The sequence below is a fragment of the Streptopelia decaocto genome (assembly GCF_964273445.1).
Source record: "Streptopelia decaocto genome assembly, chromosome: 1".
NCBI classification, from domain to species: Eukaryota; Metazoa; Chordata; class Aves; order Columbiformes; family Columbidae; genus Streptopelia; species Streptopelia decaocto.
In genome coordinates, this window is record NC_138663.1 from 194,435,169 (window position 1) to 194,462,919 (window position 27,751).

Below are 27,751 nucleotides of genomic sequence, written 5' to 3' on the forward strand. Positions count from 1 at the left end.
TCTCAGCAGACTTCTTTCCCTGTGATCGAGGCCAACAAGATAGGCAACAACTGATGCTTCTTGCACAAGGGATATATAAGTGGCCAGAGCACTTGGCAAGGGCTGAGCTGGTTTCCAGCAGATCCCACAGAGCCAGGGGTCACACCACGCTCTCCCTCCCCCGTCCCCACCATCCCAAGGGACTTGGCCTGCACACGGTGATGGGGTCACATATACCTGCACAGTGTACCCCTGCAGATGGCACCCAAACTTCAGCTGCGGGGAAATATGAGGTGGAAATCAGCCAGGTAAGTCTCATTCATTTCATGTGCAAGATGTGGGCAACTGTGACACTTCCCTACTGAAGCCAGTGCTCATTCCCCTTTCTAGCCCGAGAGCATGATCAGTGAATGATCAGTGTAAGGATCAGAATAAAAATGACAAGATTTCTGCTGTTGCTTCTAAGAAAGCAAAACACAAAGTAGGGAGCCAACCTGCAAACCGAGTAAAACACTTGAGCTGTGCATCGGGTCCTGCCCAATAAAAGACCACTTCGCTTTTATACTGTATATGTCTATACACATAATGCAGGCTGTGGAGTCTCCTCCTCTGGAGACATTCAAGACCCACCTGGACACATTCCTGTGTGATCTGCTCTGGTGAACCTGCTTTAGCAGGTGGGTTGGACTAGATGTTCTCCAGAGGTCCCTTCTAAACCACTCTGTGATTCTTTGATATCAGTACAAATCATTTTCTTTTGACAAAATAAACAGCAAGTAAAAGATAAAGAACCTATTTTTCTATTAAACACATTAAAAGTTCCAAGCTGAAGAGAGAAAACTAAGAATATATCCCAGAAAGTCCACGGTTTTTAAGTTTAAAATATTCTTAAATATTAATAACTCCTATTCAAACATCTTTTAAGTCATTACATCAAAATATGAAAGAATCATAACGAGTTTTCAGTTTAGTTTTGTACAGTTAAACTTTCAATCATTTCATTTAATATCAGCTAAATTATCAATATTTAGGAATGGAAAAGGTCCCAAATTAAATATTATATTATTACTATATAACTTGCTTATAATGACACTGGTGCAGAGGATGCAAACTAGTATTTGCTTTAATTTACACAAAAGGTTATTCCACTACTTCTTAAATATATACAAGCTAAAGGCAATTTAAATAGCCTGTCTCATCCGTATCTCAGGTTTCATTACTGGGGAGGGGAAAAGATCTAAAAACCAGAATAGCATTTTAAAAGAGTATTTCTTGGGCTGCAATGATTTTGGGGTTCAGGGGATTTCTCTAAGGACCCACTCTGGCTCTGTCATTTAAATTCTGTGAAAATAAAGGCATCATGTAAAGGAATAGAGATTGTACTGGATGCTCTGAAAATACAATCAAACCTGTGTGACTCCACGTAGTAGCTCTAAGTATGTCTCTAAAATACTGAAGTACACTCAAAAATCCCTCAGAACAAGTACAGCAGCACTTATAAAGCAAAATTTACCTTCGAGGTTAAGCCCAGTGTAAGGCTCTCAACTTGGTTCTTAGTTTGCCAACTCAACGTAGGGACAGGTAAGTCAATAGCAAGCTGAAGGCTGAATATTCTGCTGAATCAGCACACCACTGACCTGGAAATCAACACTGACCTGGGCAAGTATTTTTTTCTAATCATTCCACAGAATAAAGGAAAGTGAGGCAGAGTAAATTATGCTGTTTAAGAGCAACAAAGTGGAGATTCACCACGAGCAGAATGAAAAATGTCTCCAGTCCCGTATTTTCTTGATAAGCCAATTCCTTCAAATAAACGCATCAGCAAAATTACCTTCACAGATTTAATCATGAGCACTTCAGGTTCTCCCAGCCACCCTTCTACAGGGACATATGTGACACAAGGAAGTGTATGTGCTGTGCGAAACAATCAGATCATTCTGGCTTGGAGCTGAAATCCATACAATCTCAGGAAATCCAAAGAAAATCTTTTTTCTATTTTCTTTTTTTTTGTTACCTTAAAGACCCTTTTACTTAACCAGCTTCAAAACAATTTTGAAATTCAACCATTCCTATCATTCCTTAACATCTTTGAGAGAACAGAAATAAGTTCTCTTGGTGTTTTCATGATGGAAAGCACAAAAAGAAGACATTTTCAACTCTATTTTAGGGGCAGTCCAGCAATTCTGAAGTTTTCTGCAAGTTTGGTTTTTTTGGTTTGGTTGGTCGGCTGTTGGGGTTTTTCTGTGTGTCTTTTTAATAAAATTTCCCCACCTCCCACTCCCCCAAATGTCCCGAAGGCAGCACAGTATCAAGCCTGAAGAAGCAGAACACTGGTCCCTAACTTCGAACTCTGCAAATTCAACTCCAGCATTCACAGCTGCATCCGAACTAGTACACGAAGTTGTCTGCACTAGTGTCAATTTCCACCTGAACCTCGACACAAAGTCAAGAAAAAGAGCTACACAGTAATCCCAGAAATCTTCTGAGATCAGCAGTAATACTCACTTTTTGCCTGCCTCTCTGCAATAAAGGAAATGAAGGATCAAGCAACTCTAGGGCAAACCCCAGTGTCAGGCTCACTCACGTCTTCTTCTCAGGTCTTTAACAATGGGACAGCAGTGGCTTAGGACAATTCAAGATTGACTGTGCCACCTGCCACGTTCATGCCACATTCATGGATAAGCTGCTCAACAATCAGCTCTGGAATTTTTGTGGAGTATAACCATAAGGTTTTTGGCTTATTAAACTGTGTTCCTTCACCCTGAAGTGCCACACCAGACAAGCTGGTTGCTGACTGTGTCAGGCATCCAGCAGCACCAGCTGTGCTGCAAATTAAAGTCATTGCCCCGAACAGCTGATGCTTGGGAGCCCTGATTCTCCTTTGGGATGCTCCTGGTACTGCTCAGTTTACATATCTGTTCACCAGGTGTTTCACCAATCTGTCACATAACCACATTCAAATAGAATCACAGGAGGACCTTGAAAGGTCTGGTCCAACCTTTCATGGGAAATTGATTGTTCTTAAAATACTTACTTTATTTTTTAAAATATTTTATCTTATGCAGCTCCCAGAACTCCACTAATGATCGAGCAGGTGCTTGGAAGAATGACAACCTCCATCTACAGATCCGCAACAATCATCTGACACATTAACTCGGAGCACAAAGGCACCACACTTTCAAATCAGAAGACATTCAACAAATAGGAATTATATTTGTTAAAACATTTCTGTGACACTTATGCAAATATTTCACAATGTGTGAATAGACCAGAGATAATTATAGTTTGAATCATTATCGCAAAGTCAATACTAACTATTCTGTAGTATCTTGAAAAGGCTTTCATTAATTTAGGTTTCAACAAATGGCCAAAAGTCTAAGAAGTTATGCACACTTGCAGGCTGGATAAGCACGCAAAATACATCATGGAATATATCAATAAAACTATTCCCAAGTGCCAAGTCCTAATTTTCAACTTCTCATTTTAATTACACAGTATTAATAAAATCATAACTTCAAACACTGGGAACACAATCTAACCTTCACTTCAAATAACAGTTGGCCATTCTGTAAATTAAAATCTGCTTTTTAAGCTAAAACAAATATTTTTTTAGAATAATGAAGGGGTTTAAAACAATCCAAATATTTTCTTTTTTTGTCTCTAGAGCTCATTCTTCTGCACCAGTCAACACTTTCAAAAACTACTTGTATGAAAAACCCTTTCATATATTTTTGTTAAAAGACGACAAAAAACACACATTTGCTTCTGAGACAACCTAGACAAATGTTAAAACTCTATTTTGAGCACATATTGGCAACCCAACAATTCAGGATAGACTAGCTTTCCATCTCTGAATAAAGAGGGAAGATTTTGATATACTTATTTCATAATTCTGCTTATGAAAGAATCTTCTTTGGGAGACAAAGTCAGACACAAAATTGAGCCAACCTTACCATTGTGTCACCCTCTCGAATGGTGACACAAGAGATCATCTAGAGGAGACACCAGAAACAATCATATAAAGACTTAAAGTTTACCTTGGCCTTCTCATGAACTTTTACCAAGTCAAGTTACTCTACAAGTCCCTTTTCAAAGAGAGCATACAGAAGCTTTCTCTTGAAGGAGAATCATGTATTGAAGTTTTCCAGTCTGACACTCCAAAAAACACCATAAAGCACAAAAGCTTTTTTACCTGACACAAATTGGAGTGGTTCAAATAAATGTCTGCTGTGAAACAGACTTAAACAAGACAAAGCGAATAACATATGTCAAATTTTCTTGTGATTCATTTTGGCTCATTTTAGGCAGGAAAAAACCAATCTGTATATTCTCAGGTTAAAATAGCTATCCACATGCAATTTATACTGCTCTCACTAATCTCTTTACACCTGCATTTAAATCTACGAAATCGCATTATTTTTGAGTACTGGTATAGCTTGATTTTGTGTTCACTCCAGACAACTCATGAGACCAGGCACTCACAGCTCACAGGACTTACACTTCCTGCATTTTCCTGACGCTGCTGTGTAGCAACCACAAGCCAACCCATCGTATCCTTCACACTGGAACTCTTCTCAATATCTATCCTGTAAATGGATCAGCTGTCAGCACTGAAAACAGCACTGGAAATTACTGCTGTTCCCCTTGAGAATACCACTTAATAGGCTTATGCAAATTATGTACCTTTTATTTACTGCCCTAGCCAAATCTAATGGGAATGCGTTGTCAGTAACAGCTCCTTTCCCCAGTCGCATGCTCAGCCCACTCGTTAGGGTGGTTGAGCACAGCACTTAGATTGTCATTCAACAAATAATAAAAGCATCTCTTGGGATGCATTGTCAAGACAAGTATACTCACCGAGTCCTAGTAAACTACAAAATTACATATTCAATTATTTGATAACAACCTGCACAAGCAAAGTGCCTTTAAACTTTTGGGTTATTTCAAGTACATCTTCACACTCAAGTGAATGCAAGGAAATGCAACGATAGCTGCTGCAAGCTGGCTGCTGCCTCAGCTACTGAGAAATATTTCTGAGGCAAGAATCGTCACACATTTAATTACAGAAATGTATTTTAAATTTCTAAACTTTCCTGTTTCAGATATAAGTACCAACTGTATTTTAAAAACATGGGGCATGGGCCAGACGGGCTGAACGAGGTTAAGACTCAAGTTCATGCGAGAAGAATAAACACTTTCTGAGAACATCGAGAGACCTGAGCTGTGCATTTCGCAGTTTGACACAGTCTAGATAGAGAGAGATGAGCTTTCGAATTTCAAGCTACCTACACGAGCATACCTTGCTTGAGCACTGGAAACGCCAGCAAAAGCCAAAGTGCATGCAGAGGTCTGTCAGCCTCAGCATTTAAGTTCATATGTAAGATCAGATTCGGTTTTCTATTTATGAATATTACAGTTGCCAAGGTCAAGGTATTACTTTCACTGGTGAAATAAGTTGCAATACTGCAGTCTGTGTCAGAGATGGTTTATGCTTAATGACAGAATGTAACGTTTTCATTAAACTTCCCATAAAAAGCTCTTCCTATGAAGTTATCAGGTTTTGCTTTTATGTAGGGAAAGCAAGGATTCCAAAGATTTGCATACATATAGCTACTGTCAAAGTAAATCATCCATTTATATGTTAAACTCAAGCTCTTCCGTGCATACCAGGTAACTTTTCTCACAGCCGTGAATTTATTCAGGGCTTCCTGTCAAAGATTATGTTCAATAATGATTTTGCCAGGAAAAGTTACAAGCATTAGTACAGCAAGCCACCTTTACCACGCACTACAACTCTTTTAAGGCCAAGTCTGAATGGGCATCTGTTAACTACTGAGATACATTGGCTCTTTGGCACTAAACCTGTTCGCTTTCAGAGGGGGTGAGAGGAACACAAAATGTTTCTTTTAAAGCAGCATTTTGAGAGGACATAGTAACCATCTGCAGTAGAACTGCTTGGAGCAAGACTAAATTCTCGCAACACCATTTTCCAGTTCCCTGCTCACCCCTTCACAATGCAAAGCTCCAGCTATGACTCCATTCTTTATCATTGTAATCTACAGCTGGGAAGTCAGACTTTCCTGGTGAAGGAGGAGAACAGTCTCCTTCCACACTCCTGGTATCTCAAGGAGGCAGATGCATGAGATGTGACCATGATGTGTGTGACCCTGGCCTGGTTGCATGACTGGTTATTACTGCCTGGCTATATATCACTTGATTTTTGTACTGTTTTCTTATTTAAAAGAAAATTTTGCATCCAGTCAGACAGTATAAGAAGAATGTTTCTGTTGACTATTGTATCTCTTCTATCTTGTCTGACAAGTAACTACTCAAAAGTAACACCCCACGGGAATATAGATGATGTAAGCAAGTAACAAATAATACCAAAAAAATCTCCAGCTAACAAAGGACGCTGATTCCAAATACAGACATTTGACAGAAAGAAAATCCGTGCTTTTAAAGAGAATAAGGTGCTTAAAAGGAAGTATGGAATAAATTCTGAGCATTCAGGGTTGGAGGAAAGATACAGCTCTAGCTAGCATGTAACTATGGAGCTAAATACAAAAGATGCTTCTGTTCTCAATCGAAAAGAAAAACAGAAATAACTTCCTCATTCTCACTTGCTTGTGGCTGACTGATATTAAAAAAAAAAAATCACCATATTTCTAGAGTATTTACTGCAAATAAATTTTGTTATCTGAATAGTCACTGATGCAACGGAACTTCCAACATTTGTACTTCTGTTCTAATAAAAACCCTAGTCTTGCTTCATGGTTTTTTGATTCAAATAAATCACTTTCAAATTCTATTACTTATTCCCCTAAATTAAGAAGTGAAGCTGAAAATTATATCTTAAGGTTTTTTCAGGAAAGCAAAATAATCAGTCGACAATGAATTGTTAACTAAAACTTAGAGCAGTTTTTTGAAAGAAAGGTTCATGCCTGCCTTTTATTCCAAGGGCAAATTCAGCAAACAGTCCTTCCGGCATCACACTGAAATACGTATATATGAAATAGGTTTCTTCACTAAAACAGTCCAGATTTCAAACCTCGAGTCTTTTCTCCTGGGAAATTACATCTGTAGATAATGTGGCAATTTATTTTCTATCTCCAACTATTGTGAAAAGTTCGGCTAGAGTTCTAGTAGACGTGTCTAATACATTTTGTTCTAGGCTTTGATTTACTAGAAGGTACATTATTAACTTTTGTGTACTGAATACATATAGATATATGCAGAAATATAAACTGAAGAAAGTCCAGTATACATTAACACAAACTCAGTAGAATATGCTTTGTAAGAATAGCTGCTGATTTGTGACTGGAGAACGTTCTTCTTGCACAGGAGAAGAATTACTTAAGACTTCAGTGTGTAGAATCATTTGGGTTGGAAAAGACCTTTCAGATCATCAAGTCAAGTCATTCACCCGACACTGCCAAGTCCACCTCTAATCCATGTCCCTAAGAACCTCATCTACATGTCTTTTAAACACCTCCAGGGATGATGACTCCACCACTTCCCTGGGCAGCCTGTTCCAATGCCTGACAACCCTTTCCATGAAGAATTTTTTCCTAATATCCAATCTAAACCTCCTCTGGTGCAACTTGAGGCCATTTCCTCTTGTCCTGTCACGTGTTACTTGGGAGAACAGACCAAACCCCTCCAAGCTACAACCTCCTTTCAGGTAGTTGTAGACAGCAATAAGGTCTCCCCTCAGCCTCCTTTTCTCCAGGCTGAACAGCCCCAGTTCCCTCAGCTGCTCCTCATCAGACTTGTGCTCCAGACCCCTCACCAGGGGGGGTGCCCTTCATTGCCCTTCTCTGAACTCTCTCCAGCACCTCAATGTCCTCCCTGTGGTGAGGAGCCCAAAACTGAACACAGGATTCAAGATGCAGCCTCACCAGTGCTGAGTACAAGGGGACAATCACTACCCTGGTCCTGCTGGCTACACTATTCCTGATACAAGCCAGGATGCTGTTGGCCTTCTGTACTGCGATCCATTTTATGTATTTCCTCCCAGACTTCTAGTAATTCAGTTCTAACCATAACCCTATTCTGCAAGTCAAGCATGAGGATCTTTTCCACTCTTCTTTGTTTGCTTGGACACCTCTGACCACAGTTTCAGCCTCAGAACACTGCTGATGCCAACAGCTTTACAGTTTGTGCAGTACACCCTTCAATGACTTATTTATCAAAATGAAAGCATCATAAATACTACTAGAACAAATGATTACACTGTTGAAAGAAACCATATAATTCTATCACCAAGCCGCAAACTTCTCAGAAATTTATGCTTTAAAGCTACTACTTTGTAGCAACTTTATTTTGATTTCTTGATAAATTTGGTTTGTCTCTACAGAAAAACAATCACAAGTTCAGAGAGAGGGAGTTCAGGGAGACTGGAAAGGTGAAGACCATTTAAAATAACTTTTATATGCAGAGAAAATAAAGCTTGAAGAGTCTTTGCCCCTAAAAATAAAAAAGTACATTAAAAATGTAACAATGCATAAAAATAAGTGCAAAGGTGCACTCTGTTTCATAATACAAGAATGAAACTTTATATGAAATTAAAAAGTCACAACTGAACTAGAAGGTAGGAAATTCTTTTTCATATAATACATAATTAGATTGTGAAACTCATGCACAAGTCATAACGGATATCAAGAATTTGGTTTGATCAAAAATGCATTATACTTTACAGAACCACAGGGTATTTAGATTTAATAGTATCTCCTAACTGAAAAGAAATCTGCAAAAGGCATTTGTTCAATCTCCTCCTCTCCATGCGTATTGCTACCTAATAAAGATAAAAATGAATGCTCTGGAATTCTTGTGGAATCAAACAGGTATTTTTTAGCAAAACATTTGACTTGAAACTAAATTTTGAGAGACTTCCTTCACATCAGAGAAGTGTAGAGGGAAGACATCTTCAATTCAAGAACATCATCAGATGCAAATTTTTGTGTTTGTTTGTTTTTTGTTAAATACGATAAAAAGTATCAGTATGCTGAAATTTTCCTCACAACTAGAAATACTTGTTTTTACCGTGTCCACTGAAACCACCCAGCTCTGAAGCACGTGTCACTTGCCACCACTGGTCCCATCACACAGTGCAATGCAGCCAGCACAGGGGTTTCTACTGGGTAAAATGGGGGGGGAGGGGTTTATGTCAGAACTTAAGCAGATCATCTGAGCACTCCAAAAATACCTATCGCTTATCCTCTCAAAAATACAGTCTCTTTTTCACATGTGAGTAAGGACAAATGATGTAAACATGTGCACCTATCAGTCTGTGAATGCACTTACAAGAATAACTATTTAAGCTTAAGTCCACATGTTGAATGCTTTAAAAAAGGGGGCCAGATGGGGTGACCTGCCCCAGGCCATGCAGAACAGTCTGTAATTCCTCCTAAAGCAAACATCCTCTCTGCCCTTGATGGAAGCAGTCACCTTTTCTCACCTTCTGAGTCTACCTAGGAAATTTCATCCACCCTAACCCATGTACCTCAATGAACTTACAACACTGAAAAAGAAAAATATCCTATTTCATAACCTCAAGAACTGAATAGTTCATTTGCCAAAAAGACACATTTATTCAAAGCAGAACTTGGCTGCACTGAGTTTGGCAACACCTGCATGGAGAGTAAAGGATGCTGCTGCTCCGCTGCCTCAGTGCTTTCTCATTCTCTGCTGAGCAGCCTTTAAAAAAACCACAATATTTTATGTACGACACTATGAAAAATGATCTCTCCTGTGCTCCACCCCTCGCCACTCTGCCCCCAGCAGTCAGATGCCAAATCCAGGTCTGGGACAGCTGGCACATTTCTCTCACTGTGTAGCTGGGATTAGCAGTACTTCTCAATTTGAATCTCTAGAGGGAATTCTTGGGTAGGCTTTCTGGTTGTTTTTTTGCTGTTGTTTGCTTGAAGATTCTTTCAGCTCAAGTTTTAAGTGCTTTCATCAAAAACCCATATATTAGAATAGCCTAATTAGTCTAGAGCCAGAATTTAGAAATGTTTCTTGTTGTGTATGCAGCCAGCCACCAAAGCCTTCTGATACAAGCACAGCCTGTTCAGATCTTAGAATTCATTTATTCATTACCAATTTGGGGGTTTGCCAACTCAATATTAAAAGTGACAGATGTTCACAAAATAATGTCTGACAACTGCAGCAGCTTTCTGATAAAACAGAAGTAGGTTTCACTGACTTAACTGCATATCCAATGTAAAATAAGGAATACAATAAAAAGGTGAAGTATTAACAATTCATATATTTTAAATTAAGTCATGTCCCAGAAGAACTAAAAAATCCTAATTACTACTGGTAAACTCCCATTGCTGTTTATGTATCAGTGTTTCTGCCTTCTCTCCTAAAATCTACTATTTCTCATATACTTTTACTTACATTATTATTGTATATGCCTTTTAGTTGAGCAATATCATCTCTGAAATTTGCCTGGAACAAAACAAAAATCAAAAAACCCAAATCCCTCCCCTCCCTGTAAGCAATCAGAGCTAATGCTGAACGATAGTTAGGTGACTTCTGCCACTCCTGATGCACAGGGGACATCCAGCAAAGCTCCAGCTACTGAGCACAATCACTTAGACTGCAGGAAATCACGTAGGTTGAACAGCCCAAAAGGGATAACTTGGTTTTCCTCAAGTACAGCTACTCATTACCATACAGAGCCATAGCATAAACATTTATCCTCCAGCACCTCAGCCTACAGCTGAAGGTACACAGGATTGCTTATGTTGCTACAATTACTCTTGAAAAGCAGTTCAAGAACTCCTACTACTGTTCCCTGGGATGAACTGGAAATCTTTGTGTTCAGCCTTGATTACAAACAAAAATGAGCTCAAGATGGTATCAGCTCATTCTCTTTTCTAAAATCCAACAAACATTTCTACATTTCCACACAAATACAAGGCTGACAATGTCAGCAGATTTATCTTTCTGCACAAAGAGAACTGATTGGTGAGAAATTCTTTCTCCCAAGTCTGCTAACTCCTGCATTTGTGATGGAGTCAGCACTAACGGAAGGAAAAACAACCTAGAAGAAGCAAGGAAGTAGGGAACATGCAGTGATGCACAGCTCCTGTAAACTTTATCCTATAAGAATCATATGAAATATATACAATATAAACACCGCCTGAGAAGTCTACCCTGCTTCTCTGTAGCCTTTGCTCATTGACTTCTAAAACATGACATCTTCCAGACAATCACAAAACAAAACCCCCAAAAATTCCTGTTAAGAGCCGGTACTCCCAGCTGAGACAGTAAGAAATAGCACAGAAATTAAAATGATAGTCATGAGACTCTTGCCACTTACATTAGCAAAATTAATCCTACATAAAATGCGCCGAATTCAGGAACTCACCAATAAAGTTTCTTAGGAAAGATGTTGGAGGTAGAAGTATTTGGGTAGTATCTTTTTTACATATATATATATATATATATATACACACAGCCACACACACACGTGTGCGTTTTCAAGTTGTGCCAGGGGAGGTTTAGATTGGATATTAGGAAAAAATGATTCACAGAAGGGGTTGTCAGGCATTGAACAGGCTGCCCAGGGAAGTGGTGGAGTCACCATCCCTGCGGGTGTTTAAAAGGCATTTAGATTAGGTTCTTCAGGACATGGTTTAGTGGTAGGGTTAGGTTAGCTTATGGCTGGACTCGATGAACCCGAAGGTCTTTTCCAATTGAAATGATTCTATGATTATATATATATATATATATATATATATACCAAATCATATATATATAACTTAATGTAAGACATTTTATCTTTATGCATTATACACATATACACTTTATATATACAAAACATAAAAGGGTTAAATATTTTATGTATATGTTAGTTATTTAATTTTTTAAAAAAGTTTAAGACAACCCAACCTGTCACACAATTTAGTCGTGCACTGAATCCTGAACAAGTGGCAGCCCAGTAAGTCAGTACATTAACTCAAGTGAAAAGAAAACAGGGTCAATTCCAATTCATCTCTGATCTACTTGCTGACCTTATCCTTATGACAACTATAAATTTAAACTATATTATCCTCGCTATCTTATTAAAGTAGGAGAATAATGCAATTTCATCAGATGGAGTTTGACATTCAGATGCCCCAGGTCTCACAGTACCAGCGCTGAATTTCTATTTTGTACCAAGTCCTGTTAGGCTGTGAACCCAGCGAGTACGAGAGCTACAGACTCCAGCAGGATCTCGGGAAGACAGCTTGAAAAGGCAGATGATAGATAGGCCCGAACTGCTCGCGTTGATAGATTTCAGCCCCTCAGCTGAAGGCAAGAGAACAGCACAAGTCTGTCTCAGGACAGTGAAACTCAGCTATAATTCATCGATCTAAGCAGTCTCACTTTCAGAGTGCTCAAAAGACAAAAGCTAGAGCTTTTCCTTGTTAAGATACACAAAAAGAATACATAAAAAAAGGATAAGTTTAAAAAGCCCAGATGCACTGTTGATACTCACAGGTTACCATGAGACATAAGCTTTGAACTTCATCAGTTTCCTATCATTTTGCAAATGCAAGCAGCAGGGGCTACAGACACCCAAACACCAGACAGTCATGTACGCAGAACTGCCCAACGAATTCTAAGCAACCTACATGTAACAAAAAAGAATATTTTATATAACATGGCAAATGAGCTCATAGCATGTGATCAGAACAAACAAACCAAATACAGGAAAACAAAATAGTCACAGGTTCATGGTTAAAAATAATAACCTAGGTTTCTCCCACCACCTTAAATTTCCTTAACCATAATATAACCTCTCATGGCTGAAGACCTTTGAGTTAATGTCACTACGCTCAAACATACAGCTATACTTGCGAAAGATTTCATGTTGCTCGTATCTAAACAACTGGTTTGGTATTAGGCTGAGCCACCTCATTAAACCTTCCCAAGGTAAACCCTGGTCACTGCCATCTGTAAAGACACTCTTGAGCTCCGAGAGGAGCTCTTGAGCTCCTCTTTGCAAATATATTCACAGGTTCCAGCAAGATACAGTATCTTTTTCTGTGCATCACAAATGCCCACCACATTTCAAGAAAGATGAAATTCTAAAGGGATAGATTGGAAGTGCCTAAGAGAATGAAGAACATGAAAGTTTGGGTTTAGTCTTCAAGCAAGATTAGTAGATGTGGCACTTGGAAATCAAATACTCATTGTACTTTACTGATTTTGGAGGCACATTTTTAGCCTAGTTGACATGTTTCCTCCCCCCCTACCACCACCAAACTGGAACATTACTCTCCTCACCTTTCTTTGGGTGTACATGCAACTTTATGTCCTTAGAGCCAACCTGAGACACAAGTTTTGACCTACAGCGTTTCCTATGCTCCTTCTGTCCTGGTACTGAGCTCCAGGTTCCATCCCAACACAACCCAAGTCCTCTGAAAACCCACACAAGTATTGAAGACTATTTGAAATACATGCAAGGAAAAGAACACTTTGATCAATAACCCAGATTTAAAAGTTTAAATATTTAATATTAACATTGACCTGCTGAATATGTACCTCTATAGAACTTCAGTCTGAACTTATTCTAGTTTTGATGAAAATACTTTAATGTAAACTTCAGCTTTCCTGCTGCAAAAATGAGAACTAATTTAGATGGGAATGTGTCTTTTAGAAGCACTGCTTTCCTCAGATGAAGAATCTTAGGAAAGAGCTAGTAGTTCTTTATCTGTAAAAGCTTTATTTAGATATAGTTATACACGCACAAAAATTGCTTTTGTTAACTTTTGTGGATTTGACCTAGGTTCCCCCTTACATTCAGACTTGAGAGACAGAAGCAACAGTACAACTACCTACTCCTACAGTTTAAACACTAAACTCCCTGCAATTAGTTACCCATTATCTAACTGGGCGAGTATCTCCAGAGTTACCATGTCACTCCCCAGGAACCGTGCGACAAAGTCACTGCTTCAGGAGAGGAGAAACACTGCAGCGTTCTGCTCCTGATAAAAACTAAAGGAGCAGGCAGAGGTGAGACACGAGGAAGCACAGATGTCTGCTGTCAGGGTAGCTCTAGCCCTTCAGCAGCAGAGGCCAAGCGCCAGCATCAGCACGTCCACCCTGGGCGCTGTGGAAGCAGCTGCGACCCTTCTACAGCACAGGGGACATGACCCCAGCGCCGCAAACACGAGCCACTGGAAAAATCTGATTCCCAGTCTGTCACCTGCCCCACCCCAGCAAAACTCAAGGAGGAGGCTCTTCAGGGTGCTTAAGTCCCTTCTACTTCACCATAAGGGGATAGTTATCTCCTTAGATATTCTCCTTATCTAACACTCCTTAGATATTCTTCTTATCTAACTATCAGTTGCTGTTTCAACGTGGTAGCCAACATCTTGCACCAGCAGAGAACATGCCCCGTTATAGATTCCCTCCTAATGCTGAGACAGTCACAAAATCGTAACGTAAAATAAGATCTGCTCCGATTTACATTACATCTTTTTTCAAGAAAATATCTGAGGATTCGCCTGGCTCTGTCAATATTATTACAGAGAAGCTTCAGTACAAGAGAACATGGCTGGTACAGCCACACAGGCAAGAAATTCATCTGAGGACCCACATTAAAAACGAGAAGTGAGATCAGTTTTCAACCCCATCAGTTCCCACCCGCCCCGACACTGGCACAGCGTGGATGCCGGGACAGCCCTGCACTGCTGAAAGGACAGAGCACTTACCCCACATGAAGGTGAGTACGGAACAAAAGCAACATTTAAAATTGCTTATAACTGTTGTTTCAGCAACTAAAGCAAGAATTGAAAACAACATGCCAAGACTTGTATTTCATTGAGATGCTCACACTTGACAGACAGACTCAACCTAAAATTACATTTCAATTCCCCAATGTTTTTTCACTAGAAGAATTCAACATTTCTCATATCACTATTTAACTGTGAGTCTCTTCTCAGTTTAGCCAGTAAAAATTCCATTACAGCTGTCTTAGTTTTAATCATTAGCAGCTGTTCTACATTACATCATGAAATGTTTTAGACTATTATTGCTCATAAATGCTTAAAAAGCATCCAAAGGTAAAATAAAATATGAGGATGTTATTTTTCCAACCATAAAAGAAGATTAGCAGTAACAGAGAAATATCAAGACTGATTAGCTTCAATGACCCACTGGAAAATTCAGCTACACTAAAAATAATAAAATATTTCTTGAAAATTGAGAGAAGTCAAAGTAATTTATGCTTTAAATTTCCCACATTAAAAAGGCATTGGGAGAGTACAACCACAAGAACAAAATTGGCTAATGAAAACATAACATTTCCTTGGCTTAGAGTAAATGCTGATCTTGAAACCAAAGAGAGAAAAATTACCTGTAGACTTGGTACATAAAACTTTTATTTTAAGGCCTGCCTTATTATGCTAATTATAATACTTGAACCAGCAAGGAGCAGAAATTTGACTCAAGTTCAGTCAGTCAAAATATTCAACCTTGAACTCCCACAGCATCTTCGCCATATCTAAGGAACTATAGGATGCGTTCCAAATTACTTGCCACATTTGATAACATTCAGTAACAAAGTGTCCCTAAGCTAAATGCTGCCTTAATTTGCATTTGCACATTGCATTTTCAATTTATATCATATCGTTCACCTCCTCCATAACAGCATCACATTTTCTTCTCACATTCTCCTGTGTGCTAAAATAAAGTTTCTCTTGCAGGCCAAAGGAATATTTGCTGGAATACCCTTATTCTCAGAGGCTGTCCTCTTTATTATGTTCTCTGCTGCCTTTATTCTTCAATCCCGTACTCACCTCTTCAATGCAACATGAAAAAATGAGTTAAAACCACTTGCCAGTAGTAGTGGATTTTGAATCTATTCATGTCTTCTAATCCAGACAGGATTCCTTTTGAAAGATACACTTCAGCAAAATTCAATTTTTTCATTCAATACAGGAGTGACAGAGTAAAATATCAGGATTATGATATCCAGGGAAGTCAGACCAGATGACCACTTCTCTTTACATCTATAAAATGTAACTACTGTAGCACTAAAGAGCTGTAAGGAAGGTGAGGGGGGAACCACATACCAGATGAAGAGTCAATATTCTAAACAAATGAGCAACACAGTACCACATATTTAAAAAAATAGCGCAAAAGAGGTAGTATAAACTTTCATGAAACATGACGTAGTATAAATTTTCATGAAACGTGACATTAAGAAAGACAGGAATCTATTGGCAGTATCCGACAGGCTCCCCAAGGATCAGGTTGGAAAGACGCCTCATGCATTTGTCATCCCTGTAGGAAACCATATGCATTAACACTCACAGACCTACCACAGTCTCTCACTGATAGCGCCTCTTGATTTCTGCAACTGGTCATTGTTTTTTCATTACCACAATTCATTCTGACATGTAAAATATATTAAAATATATTCTAGATGTTATACTTGGTTTTAAAAAAAATTCAGCTTTTTATGACCACCACAAAAATTAATAGTTAAACAAGAACTTCTACTTTTCAGACAACATTGTTGGGGAAGCTATCAGAACAAAAGCTAGAGAAAATAACAACTTACTATAACCCACAGCTGTTAAACAAATAACAGAACCTACATCCTAGCCTTTTACCTGAGACCCTAGGATTGCCCCACAAATGGCACTGAAAACACCATGAAACAAGGACTCTGAATTGTAACTTCATTCTGCAAATATACTTTCCATTTCAAATTCAGCTGAGTCTCCAATTTCAACCTGAGGTGTAAACTTCAAGAAACAGGACATTAAAAAAGCCACAGTGAACACTTGTCTTGCAAACACAGCACTCATCTGTGAGCCAGGGCGTGGAAACTTTCACAGAACTTCTTAGAAGTTGCCTTCTTCCCATGCCCAGTCTCACATTAACTGGGCATCACAGGCAATAACAGCAAGAGTTCACAGAGATTTAGTCTTATCAGAGATTATGTAAGACCAAATCAGTGAATTCCCATGGATGGAATATAACAGAATCCAGCAGAACACACACCTACTGCGCTGCAAGTCTGTCAACAGCTGTGGCTGAGGTACATTTTGGCTTTCAGCATATCTGAATGTGAAAAAGGCTCAGGTGGAAAGGTTTAACACAAGAACGCCACCCAGGAGTACAGACCAACAACATTCAGACTAGGACTGTATAAATGATGGAAGAGTGATGGTTGTAAAACTAGGATTTCCCAAAAATTATGAGGTATATGCATTATTTCTCCACCAAGACAGCAAGAGTCCTCCTCTGCTCTGCAAGACCCAGCCCTTCTGCCGTGCACCTGGTGTTGAGCTGCCACCGCAGAGCTGGTGTTTGGAGCACTCCAGCACTCCGACTCAGAGGTAAGAAAGTGCCAATGTAAACAAAATATCAACTAATATTATTTTTGCTCAATGCAGAGATTATGGAAGCAAAGAAGGCACTTTCAGCAACTCCAGTTTAAAATGAACAGTAGCAATACTGGCTATTATTTCAAGCAGACACTGGTTTCTATTCCCTCCCCAGCATGCTCACAGCAAGGCTGGCATGGCACAAGTATCTCACACACACTCCTCCTCCTCCACACTGCTAGCTGATAAACCTAGTTCTAATCCCAATACCAGGCAGGCTGGCTTATCTCTGCCAGCTGCGCTCCTGGTAACTTCAATCTCTCTACAAGGACACTCAACATTATCAAATAAAACTACCACGAAACACATCATTTTAAGTAATACTTGTGGACTTGGTCATGGTAGGGGACACATTTGAAAGAAATCATAGCTGTTTATCTCCTCAAAAAGTTACCTTTGTCATTTTGTTTTCCCATGGATTCCCCCCACAACTCCAGGGCACCACCACTTCTTCCCTCCTGTATGCTCTTCGAGCCTATTCGGAATGTACAGGGCCATAAGGAGCAGGCAGAGCAGTCTCTCTGGAGTCGGTGAGCATAAGCTACATCAGATTTCCCACTGGAGCAATAAACAAACACACAGCTCAGGCAAAAGAGGAAAAAAAAGACTGTCTTAAAATAAGCAGAGAGCTACCACAAGAACAGCACGATACAGGCAGTGAAGGATGGGAAGACCTCTACCACCTCTAAGACTTCCGCGCTAGGCTGGCCCAAAGCAATTTATCCTTCATTTACTTTTGACTCAAATAAGGCTAGCTAGCAGCTGTGGCCTTAATTGTTTTCTTTTCCTCTCACTCATTGAAAGCAAAGCTCCTTCAAGGATTTCTAACCCCAGAGGCAGTAGCCGTTTCTCTACCCAAGACAGGAGCAGAGGGCCCAGCCTGCAGCAGGTTTCAGAGCCCCCCCAGCTGTCCCACCAACACCACAGCTCTTCCCAGCTGGGACAAACCAGCGCCTCACGGAAACATGGAGCATCGGTTGTGACCAAGGAGATTTTCTGTGATCACTGGCCTAGCTCCTGGTCAGTCAGCAGGCCACTGTTTGGAAACAGCATACTACACACATTTTCCTTTTTAAAGTAGTCATTAAACTACAATTTGCATGTTAGTGATACTGTAATGAATTACCCAGGGACTCATTTTGGCTAACAGCTGATGAATCATCACCAAATACACATTTTTTTTCTATAATTATCAAACGATTCCAGCTAAAAATTACATAGCTCAGATAAGAATACAGAAACCTGCCCTAAAATATTGTTGAAAATGTGCATGGATACTTAGTTAAGCGATGCTTACAGTAACAGATGTCTGTATCAGAGAAGACATCCACATATACAACAAAGAATAATTCTCATCATTTTAACTACGCACTGTTTGTCTGATTTATTACTATTCCAGGATGCAGCATTTCCTTTAAAAATTAGTGCTGTATAATTTCTAGTAGCACTTCACAATTTCAGCTCTCAATTTCTAGAAAATCACTTATCCAAAAACTATGGCATAGTTATAGATACTTCCAATGCCATCACTCAGCAAGTATGCAGGCACTAATGATTTTAAAGGAAATTGGAGCATTTTAAAATCTACAAATCCTATGGCTTCACAGAATATTGATTACAACCAGGCAGTTTTAATGCAGAGTATTTGGCTCACTCAACTTCATCTTTGAAACTGCTGCAATATATTAAATAAGGCTATAAATCAGTGATTAAACACAATTAAAACTGAGGGTATTACTGCAGACTTGAGTAACCTAGTAAAAGTATTTAACAAATGCTATTTTAGTGAATCATATGAAATAATACAGTACCCTGATACTGCTTGAGATGGACGAACGACACATCTTTGTCAGTCATTTTGGGTCTATTCCATCACGGGACAAAGCATGCCTCATTGCAGCTGAATTCATGCCAGATACTGAAACCTGAGCGCATAAGTCATGTTCCAGCCTTGCACCAAGCATCGATCCACCAGAAAGATCTTCACTAATGAGCAGGTTCACAACTTACACAGTTAAGCACAAGTATCAAAGTACTTCAGTACGTGTTAGCCACAGAAACACCGCAAAATTGCTTCCTCTCATCAGGACAGCAAACAATGCCATACCTGAGCAGGTTCAGCAAAGTGAGGACGACTCGTGAGGCTGCCTATGATGGTTTTTTTTAACCCATAGGTTCAGTAACTAAAATGAAAAGGCGGCCCTGCTGAGTTCAGGATGTGCTGCAGCGGCTGCTGCCCCATGAGCAGCCCCGGCCCTTGCTCCAGAGCACCAGCAGCACTTTGCAGCCACCTGGAGAAGCCACTGACTTGGGAACACCTGCATCAGACCTGGGGAAGCCACTCCTGCCTCAAAGGAGAAGGTTCTTTTCAAAGAGCTGTAACAAATGTTCAAAGCAAGTCCTCTATGCGTCTGCATCTCTCTGTGCCAGACTGGATTTACAAAAGCAACACAGGCCCACAAGGTGGACTGTGGACATCAAAAATACCACAGTTCACAATGGTTCAAAAGCACTATCAAATGCAAAACTTTTCACAGAAGCTAAGAGCAGCACGTCAGAATTACGTACTACACAGCTTATGATACAAAGAGCTAAGATCTGTGATATGAGCAGATATTAAAACAGAATTCCTAATTTATACTTTCTATCCAGATTTAAAACATGATTTAAAATATTCAGGATGACCATTTTATGCTGCACACATACCTTAAGATATGGAGCAGCCATTTATTTGAAACATAGATTATCAGTAACTCAGAGAGAATTTCAATCCTACAGATTTTCCAGTTTTCCCAAACATCCTGGGGATTGACACAAATACCTGGAATGCTGCCTTAGAGATGCAAGAAACTCAAATATTTACGGCATCATGTTCATACACTACAGAAGTTTTTAGTAAGTTGCTAAAGAAAGTAACTGAAATAGAAATCATTAGAGAGAAATCTGAAGATGGACGTGCAGCAGACAGAGGGTGCTAAAACAGCTAACCTGAAAAAGCAATGAAGGAAGATTAAAACAGTAAGTGATGTGTGGATCTGGAGTTTAACGTGGATTATGGGTTTTTACAAAGGACTCTCTGAAAAGCCTCTGTTACACAGTTTAACCTAGCAAGTCAGTCATGAATGCTCTACTTAAAAATAAAGCCAGGAGAATGAACATCCCTGCAAATCTCAGGAGCAGAAGTTGTCCAAGAACACAAATAAATGTTTTTGCTCTGTCCTTTCTGATGCTTACAGAAGCACTCCTGAATGACAAGACTTTTTACAAATTACATAGAACATAACTAGATAGCATAGACATTCTCAAAAAAACAAGTTTTGGTTGTACTTAAGGTACTGAAATTGCACAGAAAGAAAATACGGGTTCTTTAGTGTTTCCCATCCGCTCTGTGGAATGTATTCTTCGCTGGCTGCTGTGCACAGAGGCCTGAGGTACCATCAGCGGGTTTCATTTCCATTCATGGCTGATAAGAGATATTTTTCATAACACTGTATTCTTGAGGCACTTTGGCTAATATCCAAATGCAGGCCTACTTCACATGTATGCAAATATTTTGTACTTCATATAAATCATGACTCGCTATAATTCAACTAGAAATACACAATCACACTGTTACTGAGCTGAGAACCGAAGGCACTTACATTCTGCAAGAAGGAGAATTTACAGTATATCATGCATCACAGTATTGACTTTCATTTAACTTGAAAATAAATAACTTGTATATTTTCTCTGCCAGAATGCTAGCTTTGCAACACATCTCCAAGGAATAATGCTCTTTTTATAGCTACTGGGATGCCTGGAGCAGCTTTCTTCTCTTCACACAACACACTGGTAGAGCAAAAGCAAAGAGGATTATCCATAAGGGAAACAACACCACTACCAGAGTCAGCCAGCTCACTCCATTGCTTCTTCCCTCCAAGGAGTATTTTCTAACTCACCATCCCCCTGAAAAGCATCATGGAGACAAAATCACACATTTAGTATAAATTAATATGAGAGCATAAGAATAAGAGCCGGTAAGAGGAATGAGAAGATGCTTCACACAGAAAAAGCAGTATACAAACACAGGACTGGCTAAAATCTCTCTCATGGAACAGAAGGAGAGACATCCCATTCAGAAGGAAAAGCTAATGTAAGAGAAGCAATAAAGATGAATCACAACTCTGAAAATTAATTTTTATTTCTCTGGGTGGTAACAAGCTTTCTCCTCAACATCACAGAAGAAAACTCTAGGGGACTATGTCCTCATTTTGGTGCACATGGATTTATGTTTGCTTGATCCATCTTCCCTGCAAAGTCCACACTACAACTAGCTATCTCTCCCTGTTCCTTGGCACAGACTCCCCTGTCACCTCTAGTTAGGGAGATTTATCCTTGTCTGTTCTCTCCTGCTTTTATAAACATCTATTATACAGACCCAGGTAATAATATTTCAATTTAAATTGTTCATGTGTCTGAGAAGTGTAAGAGAATGTCATTGTATGTAATATTATTGGATTACAATGCAAGCCACCTAGCTGAGACAGAATCATGACAAATAGAATAATTTCCCTCCACAGGTACAATATTCGAACAGCAGGCTCGTCCAGAGTCCAGACTAACTCCAAGGAATGTGCAAGTACTATTTAAGGCAGCCCTCTGTAAGCTTATGCTTATTGCAGTGTTCCAAGCAGCCAGTAAGTACCCTACTTGAAAAGTTTTAGGTGACCATAAGTCAAGAGATGGGGGAACAGAGAAGGAGTCACAGCAATCTTAAGAGCTCCATAGTTTAATTTTCTCTGTCCTAAAACAGAAAATTCAACAGCAGAAGACAAGTCTGACAGTCTGTGATATGTCTGACAAGATGACTAAAATTGAAGTATAAACAAAATCAATAAAAATACTATAAGCTTAATCTTAGTTCTCAAATAATGTTTGAAGTTTAAGTAGTATAGCCTTTGCACTTCCAAATGCAACAAACAACTCCATAAAATTAGCATTAAAAACAAAGTTTGTAACCAGGGAATACTTATAGTCTTTGCAACATCAATACTGTTAATATTGTTAAATGCACTTTAAACTAATTACTTCCATAATGTTAACACAACAGCTAAATACTGCATATCTGGTAATGGCTTTATGCATACAGCTGACCTTCTTTTTATGCATAAGAACACTGTACTTCTACATAAGTCCCATGAGTTATACCACCAGCTAAAAATCCTGACATATTTAAGTAAAATTCATAAGTAGGGCAGCTATTGACTACCTCTTAAAAACGAGCTCAGAAGCTCATAACAAAATTCTAATATCTGCCAATGTCTTTCACCTTATCCAGGGCTGCTTCTTTTATACAGCAGTGCTGAGATAAGAGATTTTTCTTTGGATCTGTTGTCACAAGACAGAGAATGTATGTGGCCAAGGGCCACACAACAAAAGAGGAAAGAGTGGAATCAAGCTGCAAGTTGTGCTATTAGAAGAACTAACATCAGATGTGTCTCCCTTCACAACACGACATCTCTTCCACTGTTAGGGTGGCTACCACGGGCATTCAACAAAAACTAAATGTTCTAAGGAAGTCACACAAATTCCATTCTACCCCATCACCAACCTCTGCTCCTTTTGCCCAGTTTCTTTCCCTTGTTACAAAGACAGATGAGCCCACCCCATCCACAATGAAGATCGGGGCACATCAACCACCACCAGGATCCCTGGATCCAGCCTCATGCCGCCTCCTGCTCCTTCTTCTGCTGGAGGGGCCCAGGGAGACACAAGGACAAGGAATCAACAGTGTCTCTAACAACATCTATTCAAAACAGAAGCTGAATGCAATGTTTCCATTTACAAAAACATCCTGAAGCTCAACAGCCACAGTGGGATTGTTTTGCTGTCAACAATAAGTATTCAATAAGAATAGTGGAATTGTAAAATCAATTCTAGACATTAAAAGCATAAATTGAAACTGAATTCAACCTTTGTGGGCATAATCATTATTATGTGATCATCTAATTGGGAGATAAAGTTTCAACAGGTCTCCTCTCTTCTTTAGCGCACAGAAGATATTTAAAACCCTACGAACTGATCTAGACAAGTAGATACTGTATGTTCATAGCCCTAGACTCTCTGCAGCATTTGATATTATTAATTAATGCACTGCCTCACCCTAGAAATGCAGCAATGGTCCCCTACACTGTACCCAGACTGGTTCCCGAGTCCTCCCGCGAAGGGCAACCCAGCAACAGCAACACCGCACACACACTGCTCGGTTCCGCACACCTCAGGGGAACCAGGTCTTCCTAACGCTTTAGAGACGAACTGATCTACCTGACTGAAGTAATAATCACTTCTAAACTTCTATCCAGAAAAGAAACAAAATGGGAGAAAATACAAGACGTGATGCAAGTCATCAGTTTGTCCTGACAGCCATAAAATGTGGTGCTGAGGTATACACAAAATAAAAGATGTGCAATGCCTGAATCTCTCTATGTAATTTCTATTATGTGCATTTGTATATCAAAACATTAAAAGACAATACATGGCTAGTGATAGAAACTTTTACTCTGTTATCCTACTGAAAATAGAATCCTTGCATTTAAAGCACTCCTTAATCTATCAACAATTTTCACAGTACCATAAGGTAAAAATCACCACACTACCATATGCACCAATCAAAACTAGTTCCCACAGTCAGGCATAGTATCCTCTGCATTTCTGCTTTCTAAAAATTACATATTGCACTACCATAGGCATTTCTGTAGGAGATTATTTAAATTATATGTAAGTTCTTAATGACACAAATCTTGAAACTTTTGATTTTTTTTTTGTTCTCAGATGCTTAGAAGAATAATTATTTCATTTTATGCCCCTGTGTACCAGAGGTTTCAGGTTATACATCTTCCACACTGGCATTTCAAGTACAAACCACTAACCACCACTGCAGTTTATCAAAGCTGAATCACAGAAAATAATGTCTGATTTGCCTGAGCATAAACTAACCTATTAATGTTTAACACTGGAAAACTGCTAAGAGGTTACTCAATGAGGTTCCAAATTACTTTCTAAATAATTAGTATTTTTCATAATTTTTTTTGTTCATTCTTTTACATCGAAGTCTCTCTTTTTACCATTTCCTGAACAAAATTTCTCAATTCACTTTCTGACATACAAATGCAACATGAAATTATTTGTGTATTTCAGCATGGACAATTGTGGGAGCAATATTAAATTCTTCATTCTTTAAATAAAGCAGAAATCTTTTTACTCCACTTTGTTTTTAAAACATCCATATCTTTTCTACATGAAACTGAAATTTATTCATAAATATAAGCTACTGCCAGGCAGTGGCTGTGCCAGAGCAGGACACCTCAGGCTTAGAATAACAGGAACAAAAAGGTAACGCCAGGAGCATCCTCCTCCCGTAGTTCTGGGACAGGAGAGCAACCCGCAGCAGCCTCCTCGTAGTAGAGGAGAGAGCACGGGCGGTGACTGCAACTGCTCTTCTTCAAAGTGAGCTGATAAATCTAGTTTATAACACTTCACTAAATACTAAATAAAGATGCTGCTTATAAATGCAGCTAGTGGGCTGATTAGCATAAGTTCATGCCCTGTGCTGTTAAATAACAGCACAGAAAAAGAAAGATTTAAAATACCAGTTGGAAAAATAAATACTTCCCTTAATAGGAGGCTCCCTTCGCATGCATATAAGTTCAGAAAAACATCTTGCTGAAGCAGATGGCTAGTTCACTTGGATCTCTTTACTACAGAGAGGTAGTTGCTAGATAGCAAAGCACACATAAAAAAATCACAACATGCACGTACCAAATCTGCTTTATAGAAATAATAATTAAAAAAAAAAACCACTTATTATAACATTGTATTTAAAGATTAAATGAAAGCAACATTTCTCAGAACACCAAGCACAGAGAAATCCTGAATTATAGAGGTACTCGCCACGGAAATGAAAGATCTACATGAATACTTTTAATAAGCTTTTATAACCATGCTTTACAAGAATTGTATGCACTCCCTCTCTCTGATACTGGCTCAATTCCTAATAGTAAAGGTCCTGTTGAAAGTAAAAATCATGGTTTGAAGGTTTTATTATTGTAAAGATCGCTTGTTAAAATTTGTATCAGGAAGCAGCTCATCATCTTTTGCAATTTGGTTCCAGGTGCCATAAACTGCAGTACAGCATCAAGATCATGACTGAAAAAGGCAGCTACTTTAGAGGGGTACAAGCGAATTAGTATGTGATAAAAATTAAAACTGTCAAAATTTCCCAGATACTCAAATCATGTTATTCATAATAAAAGCAACTACAATGACATTCATTATGCAAATAAAATTACTTTCTGCTCATAACATAAAATGATAAAAGCATATGTGACACCACTTATATTTTGGGAGCTTTTCTAACTTTCAATACATATGGACAGCACATCTGAGTTCAAACGAATTCTCTGCTAAGAGCAGAATTTTCTCTTTTCTCCTCCTCCTTACTTGGAGCATGGCCAAAATAAAATCATTAAGATTCATAAGCCTTACAATATAGTGAACTTACTGGTCCTGGATTATCTTGAGCTTCCACACCAAAAACATTCCGTCGTTTCACCATCAGCAAATCAAGATCTTTAGTATCATCATCATCCTCATCCTCATCATCACCTTCAAAGAACTGCATGGAGTCTGCGTTGGGAACCCTGCTTGGTACAGGAACTTCTTTTTCCTCCTCCTCTTCCTCAGATACCTCTTTTGATTCACCCTCAGACTCACCACTCTCCTCAGCACCTTCACTGGAAGCAGAACGTTCCTCAGTTTCTTTCCTTCTCTCTTTTTCTTTTGTTTTCTTAACAGACACCTTTCCATTGGCATCAGTTCCACACTTCTCCACTCCTTCCTTGTCTATTGAGGAGACGCTGGTTTTATTTTGCTCTGTCTCCTTCAAGTGATCCATCCCATTAGCTGCTTCCTTTGCACTCAGCTGTTTCTGAACTCTTTGAAGAAATCTCACACGAGGTGCCATTGCCAGACCAAGTGATCTAAAGCAAAGGATTAAACAAATAAATTAATCTGAAAGGTAGATACACAAAAGTTGACCAAACTGGAAGCCCTCATCTATGGCTCAAGTGATTTGATTTTAATTAGGGTAATTCAGATTGATACATTTGCCTAGCATATTTACAAAACAATATTTAGCCTACAGCTGGACAATCTAGCTTGAAAAATGCAAGTGAACACTGAGGGAGGAAGAGATGTGAAATAACTGAGAATTCTCAAGAACAATTACAAATCCTCCCAGGAAAGAAAGCAAATAAATAACCTGAAAAGTTGTAGACATGCACAAATTATCTACAGTTCTCAGTAAAATATGGTGGGAGAAACACCACTATAATTTGGTATTGAAGATACGCAGATGTCATGTCAAAGACCAAGACAGCATTGATCTCTTGTCAGTGTCCTTCACCACCAGAAATGCACCCAGAACATTATCCATCTCGCCATGATGGAAAGATTAGAAGAACAAAGTACGGATAAATAAGTAATTGCAGAAAAAGCTAATGGAGAGACATTCCCCTCTTAAAGGAAATCTCACCTGCCTGCACGCCTCTACAGCAAGGCTTTACTTTCAGTGCCAACAAGACTATTATCTTACCCAGTTATTCGTGACAATTTGGTTATACTAATACTCTATACACAAAGAGACAAAAATTAGCCCAAAAGAAAAAATACTGTATAGCAACAATACTGGAGAGCATTGAAGGAGAACAGATACTCTGTCTCCAATGGCTTCAGTTAACTTTGTAATTGCCCACTATTATTACACCTATCAAATCCGAATTCAAAAAAGCAATATTGAAGTCCCGTTCAGACTTCATGAACTGTCTCACTAAGTGAATAAAAATTGTGGGGGGCACTGGTACTATGCAAGGAACACATAAAGATTATAGCTACATTTAAACATACACAGTACAGGACTGACAGTGTTTGTAACGCACAGGGCTTGTAGGTACATTCGGCAAAGGAGTGCGCTATTTAACCAACTAAAATGGCTACATATATATATATATATGTGTGTGCACAAACACATATAAAAGACCAGTCTCATTTGACTCAGACTGCGCACAGTGACACACTCCCCTCAGTGCTGCTCGTTTCAAGTAGACAGCGTTATGTCTTCTCTTCATCATCCAGCTCTCAATAAAGGAAACTTGAGTTATGTCAAAGGAGAAAAATCAAATCCGTACTCCCTGGTGGAAATGTCATTACAAACAGTCCATGAAGCATCCAAATGGTTCTGCAGAGCAGCAAGAGTGGACTGTAGGCCCTAGAGAGCCTTCAACTGTTAATAGCACCCTGCTCAAACAGCAAACAAACAAACACAACCAGAACTGGGGTTA

General features: G+C 39.1%; 1 protein-coding gene across 1 annotated transcript in view; it reads right to left on the reverse strand.

Annotated features, from left to right (window-relative positions):
- DDX10 (DEAD-box helicase 10) overlaps positions 1-27,751 on the reverse strand; it is a 176,137-nt gene that overhangs the window by 97,976 nt on the left and 50,410 nt on the right. The window contains exon 13 of the mRNA XM_082065078.1: positions 25,915-26,392. Within this exon, the coding sequence (XP_081921204.1) occupies positions 25,915-26,392 (478 nt within the window). The remainder of the gene's footprint in view (positions 1-25,914; positions 26,393-27,751) is intronic.